At 43.3% G+C, this 24569-nt stretch overlaps 1 protein-coding gene across 1 annotated transcript; it reads right to left on the bottom strand.

The window, feature by feature from the left end:
* Positions 1-824: 824 nt before the first annotated feature.
* On the bottom strand, positions 825-21317 carry SARAF (store-operated calcium entry associated regulatory factor). The gene is made up of 6 exons (XM_073340191.1): positions 21148-21317; positions 16050-16225; positions 13664-14069; positions 10747-10855; positions 7107-7234; positions 825-3755 (listed from the first exon to the last, which is right to left on the bottom strand). Exons 1-6 carry the CDS (start codon positions 21248-21250, stop codon positions 3730-3732), a joined length of 948 nt encoding a protein of 315 aa, XP_073196292.1. The 5' UTR covers positions 21251-21317; the 3' UTR covers positions 825-3729.
* Positions 21318-24569: the final 3252 nt, after the last annotated feature.

Genomic DNA, 24569 nt, shown 5'->3' with positions numbered 1-24569 from the left:
TGGGGTGAGAAGAGGGGGTGGGGAGAATTTGGGACATGCAGGCTCCAGCGGCCAGAGAAAGAGGCAACTTTCCCCAACTCCAGGGCTGCGGCTGCCAGAGAGAGATGGCCCTCCTTCCCAGCCTCAGCTCTGTGGCGGGGGAGAGACCCCCCCAGCTTCTTCCAAGCCCCAGCTCGGGGGCTGCTGCAGTGTGGGAGAGACCTCCCGCCTTCCCAGCCCCAGCTTGGGGGCTGCCGTTGCAGGGGAGAGAGGGCACATCCATCGCATTAGAAAGGTAAGACTACGGATATTAAAATATGAGTTGTGTGCTTTTATTTGCAGAACAAAAAAAGTTAATAATTAAGTTTTTTTTATATAGCGCTTTTATCCAAAGTGCTTTACAATAGTTAGCTAATGGTACAAAACATTTGGAAAGATCATTAAGTAGTCTGCCAAGACCCTCAGCGATTTTCAAGTGGTCCACGAAAAAAATCGTTTGAGAACCACTGATCTAGGGTTTAGATACAGTGTACGTACTTGGTTTTGAAACAGTACATCCCCCCAGTAATTGTTTGCTTTTGCCCTGCCACTTTGTTGATTTAATAAAAATAAGTCAATGGATAGGTTGGTAGGGCTGTAGAAACATCAGGGTCATCAAGGTTACACATCAGAACAAATACACAAGAAATATTCAAAATACAAATCAAAGCATTATCTGAAGCATGTTATATACAACATTATGTATTTCTAAGCCAGGCACAGAATTCAAACTCCTCCCAGACAGTTCTATGATAATGGATATTTATCTTGCATAGCAAGGAAACAAAGTGCTAAAAGAGCTAAACTATACATTACATTTTAATGAGAAAATAATTACAAATTAAATGGCATGATACACAGATAAAAAAATATCAAGAAGGTGAAGTAAAAATAAGCTACTTCACTCTACTTGGCCAACAAAACCAAAAGCCCCACCAAAAAAAGCTATCAACCCTTGCTACCATTTACTACTCCTCACACTACCTTAGAGCTAAGATAATTACACAGGCATTCTAGCAAGACAACAGTAAGACTAATTCTCTCTCCCTATTTTAAAGTTTATTCTGTTCTCTAGACAGAGAGAAAATGAACCTGCTCAATTCCTCTCCCCCAGCAACCATGTGGTCCTCGGGTAGCTCTAAACAGCAAAACTCCCATACCTGTACCTGCCCACCCGGCCAGATCAGTTATGTCTTTCTGGCTGTATACAGGTGAGTGTCTCACACCCAGACAGTTAAGAGTTTTTTTTTTTTTTTTTTTTTAAACAGTGTTCCTTCTTTGGCTGTCAGGATCAGTAATGAACAAGCCAAAGCCTGAATGTGATGTTCCTGCAGTAGTCTTGGTCCCCACTAGTCCAGCCGAAAGCAGATCCAGATCTCTCAGATGGTGAAGAAGTCCCAAATTTGTAGTAATGTTCTATCTTTTAGTGTCAGTTCCACATTCTGAATAGTTTCTTGGTTAATAGGATTCTTATAAATTTAGTCTTCTTGCATGAAACAAGCCCCAAACTCAGGCAAAATAATCTTAAACAATTGCATTTGTGCTTAATAATAGTTGTGGTTATATTTTTCTTTTTGCGCTTAGTAGCCCTGAAGCCATGTCTACACTAGGGCTTTTGCTGGTATAGAAATGTCACTAAAAAAAATTACCATTCGAACTGCCATTACTATACCATCAAGAGTTTCTAGTGTATATCTGGCCTCAGTGTCATATTATTCTCTTCATTCTTCCAGGGGTCCTTAGAGGATCCTACTTCTTTGCTTTTTAAAGCAGCTTCTCTTCCCTTCCCAGATCCAACCCATGATGTGAGGAGGCTAGGGGAAGCTCCCACAGGGCCCATCATTGGTAGTTCCAAAATAGCATCAGAAAGCAATGCCGAAGGGCCACAGAGTCCATGCTACAGAAAAAGGCTACAACATTTTTAAAAACAAAATCTGCAAAACCAGCTCAGACACAGCTCTGTAGGGGTATGTCTAAACTGCAGTTTGAAGGTGTGATTTTAGCGCTCAAGCTGGTGCACTAAAAAATATCTATATGGCTATTAGAGCATTGGCTGGTTGCTCTAGTCCAAGCCCCCCTGACCCCTGGGTCTGAGCCTGAGCTACCACCTGCGCTGTAGCATCCACACTGCTATTTTTAGTGTGCTAGACCTCTCACTAATTTGGCTCAAGCAAGTAGGTACTTGTGCTATGAATCACACCACCAAGCCTCGATGTAGACATATCCTAGGAGACCTGATTCACGTTCTGGGCTCAGTCTCAAGGTCTGCTGTGCTTTGGAGGACGACATTTTAGTTTTTGAATAGGGGCAGCAATGCTCTTTGTCAAATTATAGTGGTCACTCCCAACCAGTTGAGTCCTGGCCAGTTCTCTCTAAAGGAAGGATGGTGGCTGAGGCATAAGCTTTGTCTGCACCAAGGATTTTTCTGCTAAGAACTTTCCACCATAGCTAACAGCCATGGTTGAAACATCTGGAGCCCTACTATAGACAAGACAGCTGTGGCCATAAGCATTTAACACCACATCAATCTGCTCTGACAAGATTTGGAATTAAAGGCAATGGCCAGTAGCTCCTTATCTAGGCTAAGACACCCAGTGTTAGATGAACCTGTGGATATATACTTAAAAAACAAAATACCTAATAATGCACATAAGTCACGTCATTTCAAGGATGAATCATAAAGCAAGTAAGCGTTCAAATATGCAACCTTCAGGCCTCAACGTTGATGCCAAGATCCCCATTACATGTGGGACAAAGGCAGAAAGAGTCCTGAACATAAGAACACTATTTTTTTTTGCACTCCTACAATTATGGACAATGCCTGCATATACGATTAACTGAATTCACTGTTACTGTAACACACATCAATTCTATAAGTGAAAGAGAGCCCAAATGGATCTTCAGAAAACAGCACTGAAGTGAACAATTCCTTACATGCCAGGCTTCATTATGCACTGAGGTCCAGATCCTCAAAGATATTTAGGCTCCTTTCTCTTCCACTGATTTCAATAATATCTTCTGAGAAGATGAGCTGGAACGTTTATTACCAAGTTTGCTAGCGTCCCATGGAATTGTCTAACATTGGCTTGCAGATGCTGAAGCACAAACACTGAGAAACCCTGGTTGAAAAGAATTGGCTCCTAGGGCATGGTTAAGCTAGTTATTTTGGAAGACTGGAACAGGTACCATTGCCAGATCACTAAAATACTAAAGATTGGAAAGATATCCCTTTGTGTTTTTATTATAGGAAAATAGAATATGTTTTGATACCTGCTAAATCTCTAAACGAGGATAGTATCCAACCTCTCTGTTAGGGCTATGAAAAAGTTATTGCATATATTTATTCATTCATTCCTCTCCCACGCAGTCATATAGACTTTAGTCTGAACACATAAAAAAAACAAAAACAAAAAAACACAACCAACCAAAAAAACCACTTTTCTCACCACCAAGAGCAGTATCTGCTCACTGATACTATCTCCATTTTTTTTTCAAAATGGATCTCCAAAGCACAACATCTACAACATCCAAATCCAAGGAGCATCTTATTAAAATAAACTCTAAGCTATGGAGATATTTCTAACTCAACACCCAGCCCATATGTTCTATGAAGAAGGATTTCAATAATTTTTAAAACTGAAGCTCCATATTTAACTGTATTTAACATATTTAACTGTATTTAACTGCAACTGTGCCAGGGAACTAAGATCATCATCTCCTTTTTGTGCCTCCAAAGCCTGCAAAGGAAAAAGACAATCATGAGATCTAAGGGCTTGTCTCTGTGGCCCCACATGGCGTGCTGTGGGGGTGTGAATTGCAGATTGCACTGGCGGGCTGCACTGTAAGTCCCCTGTGTGGATGCTGCAGGCGTGAGCTGGAAGGTACCTAGCTCACATTAACTTATTTGGTCAAAGGGGACTTCATTGGTGGGAAGTGAGTACCTTTTGGTTCATGCCCCACAGCAGCCACGTGGCAGAGTTACAGAGCAGCTTGCCAGTGTGCGCTTATAGCTCTAACTGCAGGGCAGCGTAGGCGTAGCCTGTGGCAGTAATACATATAGACCCCATGCAACACAAACTGTACAACTATTTGAACAAGTTAAAAATTAATAAACTGATGATCAGTTTTCCTTGGCTTAGCAGGTAGACTAAGGAATAGAGACTGGCTCCCATCCAAACACCCGCTGGACACTGGGCAGGCTCAGATCCAAGTCTGAGCTGTGTGACTCAGGCCTGCTTCAGTAGAAACTTACCAAAAAGATGTTCTGCCATGTTCCTGCTCCTTTCCATGGGGGGTGGGGGAGGGTGTGTGTGTGTGTGTGTGAGAGATATGTATAATAAATACACACACACACACACACACACACACACACACACCCCTTCTCTTCACAGCAACCCTTGTGTCAGACTCTGGACATGTTTCTAGTCTCATTTGGAAAGGGAAAAGGTACCGAGTCTAATGTAACCTTTGGCAGGTAAGCAGAGAAACTAGGGATGAGCTGGCTACAAGTTGTCCAAATGCTGTCAGGCATCCACCTAAAATATATGCTAGACCGTATATATATTATATTACCCATACTTCATGGATGCCTTCAGCCTTCACAGTGGCCACTGAAATGAAAGGCCAGTTATAGATCTCCAGAGACAGACAGTTATTCTCGTAGGAGGGCCAGGGTGTGCTATTTTAAGTCCTGGAGCAGTTACAAAATAGCAGTGTGACATCTGGGGCTAGGGACCGTTTTAATCCTGGGTATCTCAGAACTGTCAGGGCTATATCTGACTCTGGCATTGGCAAGCTAAGAACTCCACTTTTTCATATGGTTTTGAGCATCTGGCATTAGCCATGGGGATTTGTGAGATATAGGGTAGTTGGTGGTTCGTTTAATCAACAGACGATGAATCCGTGGAACTCATTGGTGCATGTTACTGAGGCAAATAGCTTAGTACATGAAAAGAAAGGGATTAGATGTTTATATGAATACAGAGAGCCTTCTGAATTGGACTTACAAGGACAAAAATACAAGAGCTATCCATTTTTCTCTTTCAGGGCATAAGCTGAACAGGAAACTTTACTTCATAGTATATCACATCACATAACTATGTATATTACAGGGTTTTTAGCCTCCCTCTGATGGTGCCATTAGTCCTTGGGATGAACAGGATACTGGTCTGGGTGAATTATTGTCTGTTCCGGGTGGCCGTTCCCATGCTAATGCATGTGTGTGTGGGAGAGAATTGCTTGCTGTGCAAGGAGCGATGGCCCCGCTTCTTTCTAAACATCTGCAAACCACTGGCTACTTAGGTATTGCAGGCCCTAGGCTGCCTTCTTTACCCCCATTAACTTTACACCACAAAGGATTTGAAGGAGAATGATTCTGCCAGTGATGGCATTCAGTTCAGCATCCCAGGACTGATGATCTGGAGAATGGTATGGATTGCACCCTCAGCAAGTTTGCAGGTGACACTAAACTGGGAGGAGTGGTAGATACACTGGAGGGTAGGGATAGGATACAGAGGGCCCTAGACAAATTAGATGATTGGGCCAAAAGAAATCTGATGAGGTTCAACAAGGACAAGTGCAGAGTCCTGCACTTAGGATGGAAGAATCCAATGCATCGCTACAGACTAGGGACCGAATGGCTCGGCAGCAGTTCTGCAGAAAAGTTATAGTGGACGAGAAGCTGGACATCAGTCAACAGTGTGCCCTTGTTGCCAAGAAGGCCAATGGCATTTTGGGCTGTATAAGTAGGGGCATTGCCAGCAGATCGAGGGATGTGATCGTTCCCCTCTATTCGACACTGGTGAAGCCTCATCTGGAGTATTGTGTCCAGTTTTGGGCCCCACACTACAAGAAGGATGTGGAAAAATTGGAAAGAGTCCAGCGGAGGACAACAAAAATGATTAGGGGACTGGAACACATGACTTATGAGGAGAGGCTGAGGGAACTGGGGATGTTTAGTCCACCGAAGAGAAGAATGAGGGGGGATCTGATAGCTGCTTTCAACTACCTGAAAGGGGGTTCCAAAGAGGATGGCTCTAGACTGTTCTCAATGGTAGCAGATGACGGAACAAAGAGTAATGGTCTCAAGTTGCAGTGGGGGAGGTTTAGGTTGGATATTAGGAAAAACTTTTTCACTAGGAAGGTGGTGAAACACTGGAATGTGTTACCTAGGGAGGGGTGGAATCTCTTTCCATAGAAGTTTTTAAGGTCAGGCTTGACAAAGGCCTGGCTGGGATGATTTAATTGGGGGTTGGTCCTGCTTTGAGCAGGGGGTTGGACTAGATGACCTCCTGAGGTCCCTTCCAACCCTGATATTCTATGATTCTATGATTTAATCAAGTCAACTACTGTAGTCTAGAGAAGGCTGAGGGGGGACACAATAAAGCCTTCATATATGTAATAGATTGTTATAAGGATGATGGGGATTAATTGTTCTCCATGTCCACCAAGAAGTACTTAGTTTGGTTTGCAGCAAGGTAGATTCAAGTTAGATATTAGGAAAAACTTTCTGACTACAAGGATAGTTAAGCACTGAAATAGGCTTCCAAGGGAGGTTGTAGGATCCCAGTCATTGGAGGTTTATAAGAACAGGTTGGACAAATACCTGTCAGATGTTCTAGGAATACTAATCTTGCCTCAGTGTGGGCAGGATGGACTAGGTGACTTCTTGAGATCCCTTCCAGCCCAGCACTTCTATGATTCTACGTACAAAGTTTGAATTCCTGAACATGGTCATTAAAGAGCTGGAGGTGGCAGTCTTGGAAGGTCATTTGGCACTTCATGCATGTAGATGTGTCAGTCTCAGGAAAAGATATTACCTCTCCCACCTTGTCTCTCTAATTTGGCATTTCGGTTATTTAACGAATAATACTTTGGGAAAGAAGCTATGTACAGTAGGAAGTTCACACACATTCAAGGAACTTTATGGAGAACATCTCAGCAATATGTTTGGATCCACTCCTCCTGGGCAAAATAAAACCTAAGCCCACTAAAATCCATGGTAGTCCGTTTATTCATTTCAATGTGCTTTGGATCAGCCCCAAAATCTCTTGAGGAGCCACAGGATGATAAAACAGTTTTTGCCTTACCAGAAGCAGTTCTTGTCCCTGAGGTATGAGGCCCCGTAGAGCCACCTGAATTTCCGCCTGGAGGAGGAGAAGCAGTGGGACCAGCGTATGGATTGGCATACGGAAAATATGAGGAACGTGGTTGTGCCCTGAGAAAAGAAAAGAATTAAAGAAAGGTCACTATTTAAGAAGGTATTAGCATCCAAAGCAAAGCATCTTTTTTAAAAAGGCAGATATGAGTAGAAAAATACAATTGCACCCATTTTACTTATTTTTAGGCCTAAAACATAGCAAGATGCAAAGAGGAATTGGATATATACATGAACAACAAGGTTTTTCAGAGCTAACAAGTTTTGGAAGAGATATTAAACCGCATGCTTCAGGATTTAACCAGTATCTAATTCCTAGGGATTACGAGGTTTCTTGCACCTTCCTAAGAATCTGATGCTGAGTATTGTCAGAAACTGGACTAGATTTTTGATCCAGTCTGGCAATTCCTTTGTTCTTCTATTACATTCATGTAATGTTAACAAAAAAAAAAAAAGTACTTTCAAGTATCTCTAGGACATTTTACTAGAGAAGATATGAGCAACTGCAATACAGGTGTGAAGAGAGAGACGGAGTAAAATTCATGATCTTTGACTCATCGCACTTCAGTTTATTCTCAACCTCTAGAGACAGGAGATTCCGACTTTTTGAAAATCTAACGTCTGCTCCTTCACTCTAAGTTTGGATCACAATTTCTTCTTATTCTTGTCAGAACATGGGGAAAGAAGAGTTTTTTAATGGAACAAAGCTACTATGGTACTTGGGGACAGTGGTATGTGCTTTCACAAGTTTGAAAATGTTGGCTTAAAATCTGTTGTAAGACAGGAAGCTAAAGTTAGGCTCTTAAATACTTATTTAGGCCACTAAATAAGTGACTCAAATTTCCAGCATTCTGAGCACCCAAGAGCTCCAACTGAAGTCAAAAAGCACTTCTTTTCTATATACAAATTTCCTGGTGTTTAGACCAGTATAAAGTTTAAAAAAAAAGGGCAAGCAGATATTTAAAACATCCTAGGAGCCCTAAAGGGGTGACTTCAGTTACTTCAACAAGCCATTCTCCTCTGAAGAGTGACACTGTAAACATTTCTGTTTCTTCCTGCTGAAGAAATCTTCATCCTGTGTGTATTCAGTCATGTCTGCTAGCTTTGCTGCTTTTACTTCTATTAGCCCTTCAGAGCTAAGAGTGTCAGCTGGATTCTGTTGCTCCTTGTACATCAGAATTGGTCTCTGCTCCCAAACTGTTTTTTCTGCAGAGCTGCCAGTTTGTCTCCTCCAGCTCCCTCCCAATCACTTTTCAAAGTAGATTGAAACTTCAGTGCATTCCAGCATGTTTCGTATTAGAGTCATGAAGTTTTTATCAGTTTGTATCCCAATTTTTGTTCCTTAAAGAGTAGGTAAATACACACAGCCCCATATATTACTATATTCCAATAAATGGTGAGTTGGCATATCTGTAGGTAGCCCAGTCACTTGATAAACAAAACACTCCCGTGCAAGATCAGTTTGAGCTCTGCAGAGTCCCTGAAGACCTATAAAATCCCACTAAAATGGTAACTGTTGCTAATCCTACTAGGCTGTTTGGTAGAGTTTACAAAAATGTTTTGATTTTTAAATAAACATTTCAAATGTGAATGGCAGATGAGGGCTCAGCTCTTTAAATTACTTTATTATTGTAAAACAGATTTTTGCCTGTTACTTTGTACAAAGTAATATTTAAGTAAAAGTCCTTTGTAGAATCATGCCACTTGGATTTCTATTCATGGTATATGAGATGGAGAGACTAGTCCATGTACTGGAACCCCTTGGAATTTGGCTTCCCATAATGTCTCAGAATGGTGCATCCTGGATGTCACAGCAGAGCAGGAACCAGCCCAAAGTGACTTCAGGGGAGATAAAATTAAGAATAAAGGCTAATTTATAGGGCTGTCATGTGATTAAAAAAATTAATTGCGATCATGCAATTAATTGCGCTGTTAAACAATAGAATACTATTTATTTAAAGATTTTGGATGTTTTTTACATTTTCAAATAAATTGATTTCAATTACAACACAGAATACTTTATTTTTGATTACAAATATTTGCACTGTAAAAACCAAAAGAAATAGTATTTTTCAATTCACCTAATACAAGTACTGTAGTGAAATCTCTTTATCGTGAAAGTTGAACTTAAATGTAGAATTAGGTACAAAAACCCCGCATTCAAAAATAAAACAATGTAAAACTTCAGAGCCTATACGTCCATTCAGTCCTACTTCTTGTTTAGCCAATCGCTCAAACAAGTATGTTTACATTTTCAGGAGATAATGCTCCTGCTCCCTGTTTACAATGTCTCCTGAAAGTGAGAACAGGCGTTCGCAAGGCACTGTTGTAGCTGGCATCACAAGATATTTATGTGCCAGATGCACTAAAGATTCGTGTCCCTTCATGCTTTTACCACCATTCCAGGGGACATGCGTCCATGCTGATGATGGATTTTGCTTGATAACTATCCAAAGCAGTGCGGATCGATGCATGTTTTGAGCAGGGGGTTGGATTAGATGACCTCCTGTGGTCCCTTCCAACCCTGATATTATATGATTCTATGATTAAAACGAGCCGGAGAGAGACAATTCTGCCCCAAGGAGTTCAGTCAAATTTAATTAATGCATTATATTTTTAACAAGTGTCATCAGCATGGAAGCATGTCCTCTGGAACGGTGGCTGAAGCATGAAGGAGCATACGCATGTTTAGCATATCTGGCACGTAAATACCTTGCAATGCCAGCTACAAAAGTGCCATGCGAATGCCTGTTCCCACTTTCAGGTGACACTGTAAATAAGCGGGCAGCATTATCTCCCGTAAATGTAAACAAACTTGTTTGTCTGAGTGATTGGGTGAACAAGAAGTAGGACTGAGTGGACTTATAGCCTCTCAAGTTTTAATATTGTTTTGAGTGCAGTTATGTAACAAAAAAAAAAAAATCTACATTTGTAAGTTGCACTCTCACGATTAAGAGATCACATTACAGTACTTCTGAAGTGAATTGAAAAATACTATTATTTTACAGTGCGAATATTTAATAAAAAATAATATAAAGTGAGCACTCTACGGTTTGTATTCTGTGCTGTAATTGAAATAAATACATTTGAAAATGTAGAAAAACATCAAAAAATATTTAATAAATTTCAATTGATATTCTATTGTTTAACAGTGCAATTAAAACTGCGATTAATTTGAGTTAATCGCATGAGTTAACAGCAATTAATCAACTGCCCTACTAATTTACAATTGCTTCTATTCTTAATGCTTTTAGCTATGACAGTGGAGATATTCCATACAACTTGTTTATACAATTTTTTTAATTTGCAGTTCATCGAAACAAGCTACAGTGGTAGGCAATACAAAATACAAAACCAGTATTAAAGAACCCTTTTAAAATGCCCCATCTGCTGAAGCTTCAGCTTCCAACTGGGAACTGCTACCGTGGCAGAATTTTGCAGCTTGGATGATGCAGGATGCTGCAAGCTCAAATCCAGAAGCAATGTGAATATTTTGTAGCTAGGTAAAGCGTACACCACGAGGAGGACAGACTACTGGGAACAGGGAAGGAGAGAGCGAGCGTAGTGCTTACCTTTGACTACCAGCCAAGTATCCTAGTAGGCCTCCTGTTCCAAGTCCAGTCCAAAACCCTGGTCCTGAACTGGCCTCAGAACTGGAACCGCCACCAAAACCACCAGCTCCTTAATTCAAATTGCAAATGAAAAACAAAAAAAAAAAACAATCATCAACTTTGAGTCAATGGCAAATTTACCATCATGCCATCCTTAGAGTCATACAAAAGAATTATTTGAACAAAGAACTAACTGTGAGACTGACTTCAATGGACTTTAATCCTTCAGTGGCTCAATCCCCATTTGAAGAGCTTCAGGGAGCAGTTCTGCTCTGGAAAGTGATTACATTAAAAAATGGCACCTTCTGTTTAATAATTGTATTACAGTAATGCTTAGTGCCCCCATCCAAGATCAGGGTCTCTTTGTTACTAGACATTGCACAAGAACACATTAAGAGATAGTCCCTGCCCCAAAGAACTTATACTCTAAACAGGCAAGACAGATAAAGTATGGAAGGTGAAACAAGGGTGAAGCAACATGTTCAAGATCACATAGCAGGTCAGTGGCAAAGCTGGGAACAAAACCTTGCTCAGTGCCTTATATATTAGGCCACACTGCCTCCCAGTCTTCTCACTCAACAGATTTGCTGCCATTTTGAGTAACTGCGTATGTTGAGTAGTATGTTCTCAATCTAATGACTAAAACAACAATACCACATTTTTCTCCTGGTAGTTCTGTCTCAAGTGCATGTTAACAGAACTGTTAACCAAGATCAGATTGCAAAATCTTCATTATTGGTGATGCATGAGTCAGGGGAAACCCAGCTCGACTTAAATCTCTGGTTGAACATGCAGAATCATCAGTTAGAAAAAGGCATATTTTTAATTGTTAGCAGAAGCCTTTTAACCTGGAATCAGAGGCAACGTGGAATTTCACTATGTCATTTACAGTCACTTTTTAGAATAGAACTGCACTCTAAACTAACTCCAGAGATAAACATATTCATAATCACTAAAAATAAACAATAAAAAGGGAAGTAATCAGAGAAGGCAGTCTAAACTCCCCCTGAACTCCAATCTAAACCAATCTGCCAGAAACTTCACAGGCATGTTATGACATAGTAGTCCAAGGGGTGGGGGGGGGAGGGGTGGGGATCAATAAAGTATTTGAGATAAGAGTTAAAGAAAATTTTTTTACAACAGGGAAAATTTCCTAACATGTCTGAAATCTATTGGCCCTGGCAAGGACAGGGACCTTGGCTAAACCTGGATGATAAGGAATAGGATGGAAGAAGAAAATGACTTTTTGCTCTGTGCTTGACAACACCTAGCACAGTAGGGTCCTGGTCACGGCTGGATTTTGTAGGTGCTTCACAATACAAATACATAATAATGATAACAATAGCCATTGGTGTGCAGTAGGAACTCACCAGGGTACTAATGGGCACACGGCACAGACACATGGTTTAGAAATTCCAGAATAAGCAAATGGGAACAGATTTTGCAAAAAGCTCTTATGGAATTTAAGAGCACAAGTTCCATTAACATACATATAAAAGCGCTCACCACCACACTATTTCACAGCACTAAATTTTCAAGGTTCCACTTGATTTATCCTTACCCTACTTCTCATTCAGTATTGAAAGATTGACTCCCACTTCCGATTAGCCAATGATGCCGGCCTCCGTTGCCCACTACTTAGATTTTCAAACAAGCACTGTCATGCTTTCTCCACACACTTGGGAGGCACTCCCTGTAAACATCCGCACAACTACAGTGCAACCTCTGAATTATGAGCACCTCAGAAATGGAGGTTGTTTCTAACTCTGAACAAAAATGTTATGGCTGTTCTTTCAAAAGTTTACAACTGAACATTGACTTAATACAGCTTTGAAATTTTACTATGCAGAAAAACAATGCTTCTTTCCCTTTTTTTTTTAAAAAAAAAGTAGTTTACATTTAACACTCTACTGTATTTGCCTTTTTTTTTTTTAGGTCTCTGCTGCTGCCCAACTCTGTACTTCCGGTTCCAAATGAGGTGTGTGGTTGACTGGTCAGTTCATAATTCTGGTGTTTGTAACTCTGAGGTTCTACTGTAACTCATTATCCACCTTCAACTCCCTCCTCAAAACCTCCCTTTGCCATGAAGCCTTCAAAAAACTTGACAATGGCTGGGCTGCTGATCTGCTGAGACCACTGCCTATCATGTTGTCCAATGTTATCGCATTGTTTCCTTGTGTTCCCCTGTGGGTCTGTCTGTATCCATCTGGTATCTCTTTCCTTATATTTAAGTTTATAAACTTTGGAGCACTGGACTATCTTTTTTCTGTATTTAAACACCTAGCACAATGGCATCCCACATAAAAAATAATTTTACTCAAAATGTTTGATTCCTTTCAAGTTGTGACCAACCCCCTTCTCCTACTCTGACCAAATAAATATGAAGTTTCATACTAAAAGGACTGCTTTGAAAAAAGTTAAGTTTGTTAAAAATAACGCGAGAGTTTCAAAGACAAAGGGCAGCCAGTCATCCAATTCTCTTTGAGGGTCAGTGGGAGTTGGGCACCTAACATCCATTTGCGCCTTTGAAAGTCTCCTCTAAAGAGTATAGTAGAAAGCTAGTTGCAACTTTAATAATGAAATCATGACTGTGGGCCCCATAACTGGTGTCAAGTATCAGGGGGTAGCCATGTTAGTCTGTATCCACAAAAAACAACAAGGAGTCCAGTGGCACCTTAAAGCCCAAATAAATCTGTTAGTCTTTAAGGTGCTACTGGGCTCCTTGTTGTTTTTGTGGCCCCATAACTGACATTCACACTCAGCAATGCATGAAGACTTTTTTTTTGTTTTTTAAACTATTTCCGCCCACATTTGCTGAAGCCAGAGCAATACCACATTGCTTTTTATTTCTAACACTACAACAAGCTTAGAACCATACCTGTGAAGCTGGATTTAAAACCAGGAGGAGGTGGTGTCTGACTATTCTGCCAAGATGTCCTAGAGTATCCATCACCGTTAGAGAAATCCTGTTGAGGCAGCTGATTACTGAGGAATAGCTTGTAACATCCATAAGCAAGGAACAGAAGTACTATTATGACAATCACTCCAGCAGCAGAATCAGAGGAATCCTGAGAATTCACTTTACTTGACTGGTAATAGTTGGAGCTAAAGCTTCCACCAAAGTTCTGAGCTTTTCTTTGGCCTTCCTCGGTTAACTCTAACCCATACTGCAAACCACAAGATCCCCTTAAGATGTAAGGGTCATCTGGATAATCATAGCCTTCACAGCTCACTTCGATTCTTCCAAAGCGATAGGAGTTGTCCAAGTCTGCCTTACACTCCCACTGAAATTGGTAAACAAAATTCAAAGTAGTAACCATTTCCTGGTTGGTGAGAGTAGACTTTTGTTTACTTTCCTATATATGTAGTGAAATATAGTAATAATTAATCAAATCATTTAAAAACAGTAATTAGGAGAGCTTCTGGACATTTGTATTTTAAGTTAGCTATCAAGATTCATGAACCTTTAACTTAGAGAAACGGAACATTCAAAAAGTAAAGCAATTGTAACTTTAAAAGACAAAGGTTCAGTAGTTCACGTCAGGTTTTTCTAAGCATTCATCTTTATAGAATACTGCAGAGTATCATGTAATAAAAAAAGCAATAGCCTTTAAAATGTTTTAGATAAGTGTCCCCCACAAGAAAACTGGGTGGTAGTTACAATGAAATACTAATCAAGGCTCCAATCCTGCAATCTGATCCATGTCAACAGACTGTTGTATCCAGGTGGCGCTCCATTGACGTAAGTGAGACAGAAGGGTTGCCCACATAGATTAAATTGCTGGATCAGAAACCATGATGTAATGAAAGCATTCTGTAAAGAAAGTCATAAATGCAACTCCTAAAGAAGTGCCTATCTCATCAAACAAAAAAATGGCCTTAGCCATAGGGCACATATAGTTTTAGCAAGATTTAAATAGTTAATTCCTGAAGAAACAATTCAGAATGACACGTGCAATTATAAATCCATGTTCGACCGAATTTACAAAGTAATACCAAGATCTTTCAGTGTTTCTATTGCCAAGACTCCCATTTCAGCTTTTCTTCCGCAGAAACCTATTTTGCTATTACCCAAACTTTCGACAATTGGATAACATATTAAAATTTCAAGCAAAAATGTGGTTTAAAGATCTGACTTTCAGATATTTCTATGAGCCTGTCTACAAGGGAAAGTTGCAGCAGTTTACCTTAAATTGGTTTTAAAAATCAGTTTAGCTAAGATGGTACAAACCTCTGTGTTTGGTTACAGAATGCCTTGTTTCAGGTTTAGCATAAATTGATTGGCAAATTGTTTTAGCAAAGCCAAAATAAGGGTGTCCATAAATGGTCTTGCACTATTTTAATTAACTCAGTTTAAAAATAATTAAGTTAAACTGCTGCAACTTTCTCATGTAGACAAGATCTTATTTTTACACTAAAGAAAGAGATGGGTAATATGGAGACTTTTGTATTGGTCTTTGATTTTAGGAAGTGTATTTTAAGAAACCCAACATTTGGCTCAAATTTGACTGGACAAGTGTTCTTTAAAACAAAATTTAAGTTTGGGGTGTAAACTAACAGACAATGTCCCTTTAAAACTGTGCTTTTAAACCAGGGGCCTCAAAGTCCCGGTCCACAGGCGTCTGCAGCCCGAGAACCTCCCCACTGCGGCTGTGGAAGAGAGACCCATGCAGCTGGCTCTGTCTATTGCAGGCGCTGCCCCCCGCAGCTCCCACTGGCTGGGGGAGAGGGACAGAGATACCATCACTAATCACTGGGCAGAGTCAGGCACTGTCACTTCCCCTCCCCCCACAATGAATATAAACAAGTCAAAATACCCAGCACAACTATCTGATGCACACCTTATTGTAATCCTGAAGGTTTCAGTCACTGAGACCTAATATCAACAACCTGACAGAACTGAAGTGTTGCCAGGTGTCTGGGAAACACTAAAAACTCTCTGGCAGGCGAAGAATTGTATAAAGTTGTATGATAGTTTTATTATTTCTACAAAATTCAAAATAAAAAATACAATATAAAAGTTTTCTTTTCTCTGACATTATTAGCCGCTGGAATGATTTGAGGACTGCCACTGGCCCTAAGGTAAAATGTTTAAAACAGGGGTCTCAAACTCAGTCATTAAAGGAATAATCTGCACTATAATTTAGAAATGTTCTTGTGATTCTTTTTAGTTTATGGTTGCTGAAAATTTCATTCAGTCGGTGCAAAGAGATTCTTATTTAATATTTAGCATTTCATTTACAAGCACTTTGAAGTGAAGCTACCTGTATGTCAAAGCCATCCCATCCTTTGTTATAACACTGAACAATCGCGGGGACGTATGCACATCCAGCTGTGCCTCCAGTACATTGTAACTGGGGGACTGGAGATGTCCGCCGAGAAGTAGTATATCCATCTCTGTAGAGAGTGAGAGTTTGGATCTCCCGCAACAAAACCCTCCCTGAAACAGGAAGTACACAAATTAACAGAACTAGCATGCATGAAGAACTTGTTTCAGAACAAGAGTAAATGTGATAGTTAACACAAGCAGCCTGCCACGGTGCTTTCAGAACAGGGAGCACTTTAAAAACCACTTGAGACTCCCAGCAACAATGTGATTGTGGTTGAAAGTCTATGACACTGACAGGCCCTGCTAATAGGACCCAGCTCTGTTCTACTCCTTTCAAAGAGATGTTACTGTGTATGTCACAGCCCAGCTGGCACCTCACCAAAAACATACAGGCTTATGCAAGAACCTTTGGTTACAATGCAATAGTTTCTCTGTGAAAAGCAAATCCCTGATTGTGTATTTACCATAGAGATGCTCATGAACAAATTTGTTTAAAAAAAGAGAAAAAAATAGTCTGCTTCATAGACTCCATAAAAATTCTCATGACTGAACCTGAAATTAGTACAAAATGGAAGTGGAGGAAAAACCTATGACTTTAGTCAATCCATGTCCCAGTCCCTCAAATTCAAGACAGCAATATACAAACTGAAGACGTCAAGAAAGAAAGACGAGTAAAACAGTTTAATTTCAGACTAGCTCTCTTCAATTTATACATACCAACTCTACAGGAACAATCCCCAAGTCAAGAATCCCCAAATGACACAAAAATTAAATGCTTGCTGTATCATGATGACTAAGCATACTATCACCTACTAATGAGGATCACCAAGTATCTTACACCTTCTAGAAATTTACCACAATACATGAACCATGCAGGTCAAACAAGCAAACAAACGCTCACAATCATAGTTTTTCAAGGGGACAAAAAATGAAATCAAACAAAACAGTAAAATCCTCTTAGAGACTTGAAGACAGACCCTAAATAATGCATACACAAGAACAGCAACACTGGGTCAGTCCAAAAAGAAAAGGAGTACTTGTGGCACCTTAGAGACTAACCAATTTATTTGAGCATAAGCTTTTGTGAGCTACAGCTCACTTCATTGGATGCATTCAGTGGAAAATACAGTGAGGAGATTTATATACACACAGAACATGAACAAATGGGTGTTATCATACACACTGTAAGGAGAGGTTTCAGAGTAGCTGCCGCGTTAGTCTGTATTCACAAAAAGAAAAGGAATACTTGTGGCACCTTAGAGACTAACCAATTTATTTGAGCATAAGCGTCCGATGAAGTGAGCTGTAGCTCACGAAAGCTTATGCTCAATAAATTGGTTAGTCTTTAAGGTGCCACAAGTACTCCTTTTCTTACTGTAAGGAGAGTGATCACTTAAGATGAGCTATTACCAGCAGGAGAGTGGGGGAGTGTGGGGGGGAGGGAGAAGAAAACCTTTTGTAGTGATAATCAAGGTGGGCCATTTCCAGCAGTTAATAAAAACGTCTGAGGAACAGTTGGGGCGGGGGGGGGGGAGAGAGAATAAACATCGGGAAATAGTTTTACTTTGTGTAATGATTCATCCACTCCCAGTCTCTATTCAAGCCTGAGTTAATTGTATCCAGTTTGCAAAACAATTCCAATTCAGCAGTCTCTCCTTGGAGTCTGTGTTTGAAGTCTTTTTGTTGTAATATTGCGACTTTTAGGTCAGAGATCGAGTGACCAGAGAGATTGAAGTGTTCTCCAACTGGTTTATGAATGTCATAATTCTTGACATCTGATTTGTGTCCATTTATTCTTTTACGTAGAGACTGTCCAGTTTGACCAATGTACATGGCAGAGGGGCATTGCTGGCACATGATGGCATATATCACATTGGTAGATGTGCAGGTGAATGAGCGCTGATAGTGTGGCTGATGTGATTAGGCCCTATGATGGTGTCCCCTGAATAGATATGTGGACACAGTTGGCAACGGGCTTTGTTGCAAGGATAGGTTCCTGGGTTAGTGGTTCTGTGGTGTGGTGTGCGGTCACTGGTGAGTATTTGCTTCAGGTTGTGGGGCTGTCTGTAGGCAAGGACAGGCCTGTCTCCCTAGGTCTGTGAGAGCGATGGGTCATCCTTCAGGATAGGTTGTAGATCCTTGATGATGTGTTGCAGAGGTTTTAGTTGGGGGCTGAAGGTGATGGCTAGTGGCATTCTGTTATTTTCTTTGTTGGGCCTGTCCTGTAGTAGGTGACTTCTGGGTACTCTTCTGGCTCTGTCAATCTGTTTCTTCACTTCAGCAGGTGGGTATTGTAGTTGTAAGAATGCTTGATAGTGATCTTGTAGGTGTTTGTCTCTGTCTGAAGGGTTGGAGCAAATGCGGTTGTGTCTTAGAGCTTGGCTGTAGACAATGGATCGTGTGGTGTGGCCTGGGTGAAAGCTGGAGGCATGTAGGTGGGAATAGCGGTCAGTAAGTTTCCGGTATAGGGTGGCGTTTATGTGACCATCGCTTATTAGCACTGTAGTGTCCAGGAAGTGGATCTCTTGTGTGGACTGGTCCAGGCTGAGGTTGATGGTGGGATGGAAATTGTTGAAATCATGGTGGAATTCCTCAAGGGCTTCTTTTCCATGGGTCCAGATGATGATGATGAAGATGTCATCAATATAGCACAAGTAGACTAGGGGCATTAGGGGACGAGAGGTGAGGAAGCATTGTTCTAAGTCAGCCATAAAAATGTTGGCATACTGTGGGGCCATGCGGGTACCCATAGCAGTGCCGCTGATTTGAAGGTATACATTCTCTCCAAATGTGAAATAGTTACGGGTGAGGACAAAGTCACGAAGTTCAGCCACCAGGTTTGCCGTGACATTACCGGGGATACTGTTCCTGATGGCTTGTAGTCCATCTTTGTGTGGAATGTTGGTGTAGAGGGCTTCTACATCCATAGTGGCCAGGATAGTGTTTTCAGGAAGATCACCGATGGCTTGTAGTTTCCTCAGGAAGTCAGCGGTGTCTCGAAGATAGCTGGGAGTGCTGGTAGCGTAGGGCCTGAGGAGGGAGTCTACATAGCCAGACAATCCTGCTGTCAGGGTGCCAATGCCTGAGATGATGGGGCGTCCAGGATTTCGAGGTTTATGGATCTCGGGTAGCCGATAGAATACCCCAGGTCGGGGTTCCAGGGGTGTGTCTGTGCCGATTTGTTCTTGTGCTTTTGAATGGGTCAGTCCAGTGGTCCATCTAGCCCAGTATTCTGTCTAATGAGATTAGGGCAGTGATTCTCAACCTATTTACCATTGTGGGCCACAATGTGTTACGGGGGCCACATCCAATACTACCTGTATGGCCTTGAGGCTGTCACATGGGCCGCAGCTCTGTGCTGATCGGGCTGCAAGCGGCCTGTGGGCCATAGCTTGAGAACCACTGGGTGAGGGGAAGTTTATAAAAAGAAGGCCTGTGACTAACAGAGGTGACTGGAGATGGTTTTTAACCACACCAGCCACACCATCAGGGCTCATTCACCTGCACATCTGCCAATGTGATATAGGCCATCATGTGCCAGCAACGTCCCTCTGCCATGTACATTGGCCGGACAGTCTCTAAGCAAAAGAATAAATGGACACAGATCTGACATCAGGAATTATAACATTCAAAAACCAGTAGGAGAACACTTCAATCTCCCTGGATACTCAATAACAGACTTAAAAGTGGCCATTCTTCAACAAAAAATCTGCAAAAACAGACTCCAACAAGAAACTGTTGCGGGGGAGGGATAGTTCAGTGGTTTGACCATTGGCCTGCTAAATCCAGGGTTGTGAGTTCAATCCTTGAGGGGGCCATTTAGGGATCTGGGGCAAAAAAAAATTGGGGATTGGTCCTACTTTGAGCAGGGGGTTGGACTAGATGACCTCCTGAGGTCCCTTCCAACCCTGATATTCTATGATTCTATGAACTGCAGAACTGGAATTAATTTGCAAACTGGACACCATCAAATTAGGCCTGAATAAAGACTGGGAGTGGATGCGTCACTACAAAAACTAACTTCCCCCTGCTGATACTCACCTTCTTGTTAACTGTTTGAACTGGGCCACCTTGTTTACATTTACATTGGCCTCATTAGCACTACAAAAGTGATTTCCACCCCTTCTTGTCCACTGCTGAGAATAGCCCACTTCCACCTTAACTGAATTGGCTCATTAGCACTGAACTTGGTAAGGCAACTCCCATCTTTTCATATGCTATGTATTTATACCTCCCTATTGTATGTTCCACTCCAAGCACCTGATGAAGTGGGTTTTAGCCCACAAAAGCTTATGCCCAAATAAATTTGTTGTTTAATTTCTCTAAGGTGCTACAAGGATTCCTTGTTGTTTTTGCTGATACAGACTAACATGGCAACCACTCTAAAACATGTCTTAAAAGGAGCAAACATAAACCTTCCCACCCCACCAGCGTTATCTTAAAAGTGAAGCCCATGTGAACGCAGGTGGAATGGAAAACCTGTTGATCAACAGGAAGGAGGGGAGGAAAGGCCTTGGGGAGAAAGGAGGTTGTAAAACTCATCTGGATTGAGACTAGAACTAAGGGTGACAGTGTCCCAGTGTTTTTAGCTGGGGCCAGTACCTGGCAACGACATCACTGGTTTGCTGAGGGGTATAAAGAGCTGGGAATTTGAGGGCGCTTGGTAAACCTACCTGACTACGCGGGAGCATGCCAGGAGGAGATGGTTTTCCCCAGGTCTGGCCTGTTTTCCCCTGCACTGAGCACCTGCTTCTGCCGGCTCTGGTACCCTGCGGGGCCTGCGCCTGCTTAGCGGCGGGCTGCGAGGCAGCGTCAGCGCAAGGCTCCCAACCCCGCGTGCCCTCTGCTCTCCCAGGTTAACAAGGGCTCGTGCGGTGGCTCGGCCCGCAGGAGGGCTGGGCGTGGGCACGGAGGGCTCCCGCCCTCTCGGGGCGCTGAGACCGGGGCAGGCGGACCGGCCACCCGCCAAGGCCCAGGAGAGACCCACGCAGCCCGGCTCCCGCGCCCCCCGCGGGGAGGGGTCGCGTCCTTACCCGGCTGGTCCCAGCCCCGCGCAAGCCCCGGCCCGCTCAGGAGCAGCAGCAGGGATATGAGCAGGAGCCGCCCGCCGGCCGCCATGACGGTGCCAGGGCGCATCCAGCGGCTACAGCCCGCCGTCACCCGGCCCCGACAGCTCGCGTTACTGCGCACGCGCCCGCAAGCCGCGCCCTCTAATTGGCTCGTGATTGTTGAGCGGTTGACTTGCTCGCGCACCCTGCTGCGTTCTGCCCACAGCGCAGAATATGGGCGGAGTCCGGCCAATCCTGGCTCCGCCCCCGTCCTGATGCCTCCCCTCTGCCGGCAGAGCCCAGGGGCGGAGAGGAGGCTGTGAGCCTGGCTGGGCAAAGTTTAAGGCTGCCATTTAGTCAGGGGTATTTTTAGTAAAAGTCTCCAACGGGTCATAGCAATAAACAAAAAGTCACTGCTCCGACCTGTCCATGACTTGTCCGATATACGCCAACTAAAACTTAGGCGCTCTTGGGGGTGCGGGGGGGCTCCAGCAGATGCTGCTGCTCCAGGGCAGCAGGGGCTGGTGCAGCTGGCCACAGCGTCTGGGCTCAGCTGCACCGGCTGCTGCAGAAGTCCTGGCAGTCCCGGGAAGCCACGGAATCCGTGACCTCCATGAAAGACTCTCAGCCTTAGCAATGTCTAATAGGTGCACATGTGATTTCTGTACTGCAGCTGTTTCCCATATTCCCCCGCTGTTCAGCACCACCCCAGTGCCTCCCAGGCTGGGCCTCTGCCCTGCTGCAGTGCTGGAGCTGCAGGATGGCACAGGCAGAGTTAAGGGTGCCTGGAGGCGATTTTGTGTCCTCAGGTTGTTTTGTTAGCAAAGAGCAACGTTGGGTGCAGGTGGGGCTGAAGGAGTGGAAGGTTATTACACCCCATGGAGGGCACCTTTCCTGGGGTTGAGCGAATCCCCACAGCTCCTGGGGCCCCCTCAGACCAGGGGGCCCCTCCACAGCACACAGGCCTCTAATTCCAGCCCTGCTGGTCAAAACACATGCTTCCTCCTGGGCATACGTTTTAATGTAAGGGCTGCAGTGCCCAGAGCCCACGCTGTGTCTTTTCAGCCAGGCCTCCTAAGTGGAGTCTTGGCTTAGTCACAGTCTCAGCTGGTTACACGGTGTGGGTTAAAACCTGGGTTACTTACAACAGCAGGAAGACAAGGGCTAGCACTCAAGGCCAAACCTGCCACACAGCCTGGGTTGAACATGAGCTGCTAACCCAAGTTAAATTCCGAATAGTTGAGTCTTCTCTGCTGTTTTAACCCAATTTAGCGATCCTGAGTTAAGAACATGCTTTGTTTGGAGCCTAGACATACCTAAAGAGTGATGCTCTTGTTCAATCAAAAGTTATTGGGCTTGCTAAAGGACACATTAGTTAAAATTTTGTGGCTTGTGTTATTCACTAGATAAGAGGTCAGTTTAATCCCTTCTGGTCTTAACAACTGAATCTATAGACCCAATTTATGCACTATAGCTCTCATTTGTGTTAATAAACTTTTTCAATATTGTAAACTTTCTGTGGGTCATATAGTGCCTAATGCAGTAAGCCAGAGGTTCTCCACCTTTTTCTTTCTGAGCCCCCTTCTTCCCCCAGCATGCTATAAAAACTCCCTGGCCCACCTGTGCCACAAAAACAGTTTTTCTGCATAGAAAAGTCCAGGCTGGCATTAGGGGGCAGCAAGCAGCCAAGCAGGGCAATTGACCACGGCCCCACACCACAGGGTACCCTGTAAAGCTAAGTTGCTCGGGCTTTGGCTTCATCCCCCCATGGCGGGGCTCAGGTTTGGGCTTTCTGCGCTGGGCCCCATAGAGTCCAATGCCAGCCCTGCTTGCCAGACCCACTGAAACCTTCTTGCAGCCCTCCATGGGGCTCTGGACCCCCAGTTGAGAACTGCTGCATTAAACTTAAATGTAGACCATACCCAATCCTCCTCTTGAAGGACTGAGCCTTAAATGTTTTTGGCAAAACGTAGTAAATTGGTTTTGCTTATTGAGGACTTGAGCTAGACACAGATTTGGAATATACACATGTTCAAAAAGCATGTTGGTCATGGAGGGCCTTTTTTGCTTTGTACCAGCTGTTCCTTCTGTTGGGAACACTGGGGCATGGCCACTAGGTAACTCGAGGGGATGGAAGACCACAAGTGTCGATGAAGCCCCCTTGCACTAGGCCCCTGTGTCCTTGCCCCCCCCCCCCCTGCCTGGAGGCACTCGCAGCAGCTCTGTGTGCTAGGCCCAAGTGTCCTTGGCCCCCCCCCGCCTGGAGGCACACACAGCAGTTATGCTGAGAATCTGCAACAGTATGTTGCAGAGTCAGACTGCCTGAAACTAAGCAAGGCCAAACAGGGGAGATATGGACGAACAATGCTGAATAAAGCAGCTTTATGTATAGTTTAACAAATGATACAGAGAATCAGGGAACTAGCTGGGAACTGGATTGGCTGGCTATATGGATACTTGGAGCAGCTTGCTATTGGATAAGTATGCTGGAAAAAAGGATGTATAAAAGCCTGTGTAACTTCCTGCTCTGTTGTGCAGGATTTGAGATTTTATTCTCCCTGTACCTTTTTGCAGCTGCAAATAAACTTTTCTGCTTCTCCACCCCGTTGTGATTATTGGGTGTAGCACACCGGGTAACGAACCACTCAAGCTGTTGTTCAGCCTCTCGGCACTGGGTGCCGGCAACACTTCCAAGTTCTTTTGCTCTGCATTCAGTGTGCAATTACATATTTTGTGTGGCTCCTTTGAAAGGGATGGGCAATTACCTTACACATCCAGCAACATCTAAAATTGTTCATGCTGGAGGGAAGAGCAGGCACTCTGTCAGCTGCAGAATTGCCACCTCAAGCATTCAAAAATCATGACTCAGACCCAAATGAAATTTGTCTGAAAAATAACAAAATAACAACAGTGGGGATGTTTTGATTTGTTTTCAGCATCCTGTTCTGACTGGCTCACAGTGTCAGCCAACCACAAGGGCTAGAAACGAACTTGTTTTACAGAGGAGAGTCTCCCATAATCACAGGGCTCCAGGAGCTGGGGCTTTAAGGAAAGCACCAAACGTTGTGCGACTAATGATAATATCAGGGGGGTTGCAACATTTCTGAGGTAAGAACTGAGGCACAGCTGGCATCTGCGCCCAGCAGGGAGTGGTCCTGGGCCAGGCGGGAAGGGGTGTGACTTGGGCGCTTCATTTTGCTGGTCTAGGGAGGCTGAGTAACATGTTGTCCCTGGCCCTGTAAGGATTCCCCGCTGCGATACTGGCCCTTTAAGCAGCCACCTCCCTTCCCCGACAGGCCCCTCGCGCAGGGCTTTACAGCCGCCCCAGTCACAAGACGGGGGGGGCTGAGCTCCTGCGTTGGCGGCTGCGCAGTTCTTACCGGAAGTGTTGTCTCGCCGCATACGCA

This window comes from Lepidochelys kempii, chromosome 4 (assembly GCF_965140265.1).
Source record: "Lepidochelys kempii isolate rLepKem1 chromosome 4, rLepKem1.hap2, whole genome shotgun sequence".
Lineage (NCBI taxonomy): Eukaryota > Metazoa > Chordata > Testudines > Cheloniidae > Lepidochelys > Lepidochelys kempii.
Note: the sequence above shows the minus strand (reverse complement) of the source record. Positions and strands in the feature narration are given on the sequence as shown.

What these genes read in the sequence shown, in the direction of transcription:
- SARAF (XM_073340191.1), bottom strand. Translation starts at nt 21,250, where the DNA reads ATGCGCCCTGGCACCGTCATGGCGGCCGGCGGGCGGCTCCTGCTCATA. An exon ending in TTTTAAATCCAGCTTCACAG is followed by an intron (nt 10,856 to 13,663) that starts GTATGGTTCTAA and finishes ATTTGAATTAAG; the next exon opens with GAGCTGGTGGTTTTGGTGGC. An exon ending in AGGGACAAGAACTGCTTCTG is followed by an intron (nt 3,756 to 7,106) that starts GTAAGGCAAAAA and finishes TTTCCTTTGCAG; the next exon opens with GCTTTGGAGGCACAAAAAGG.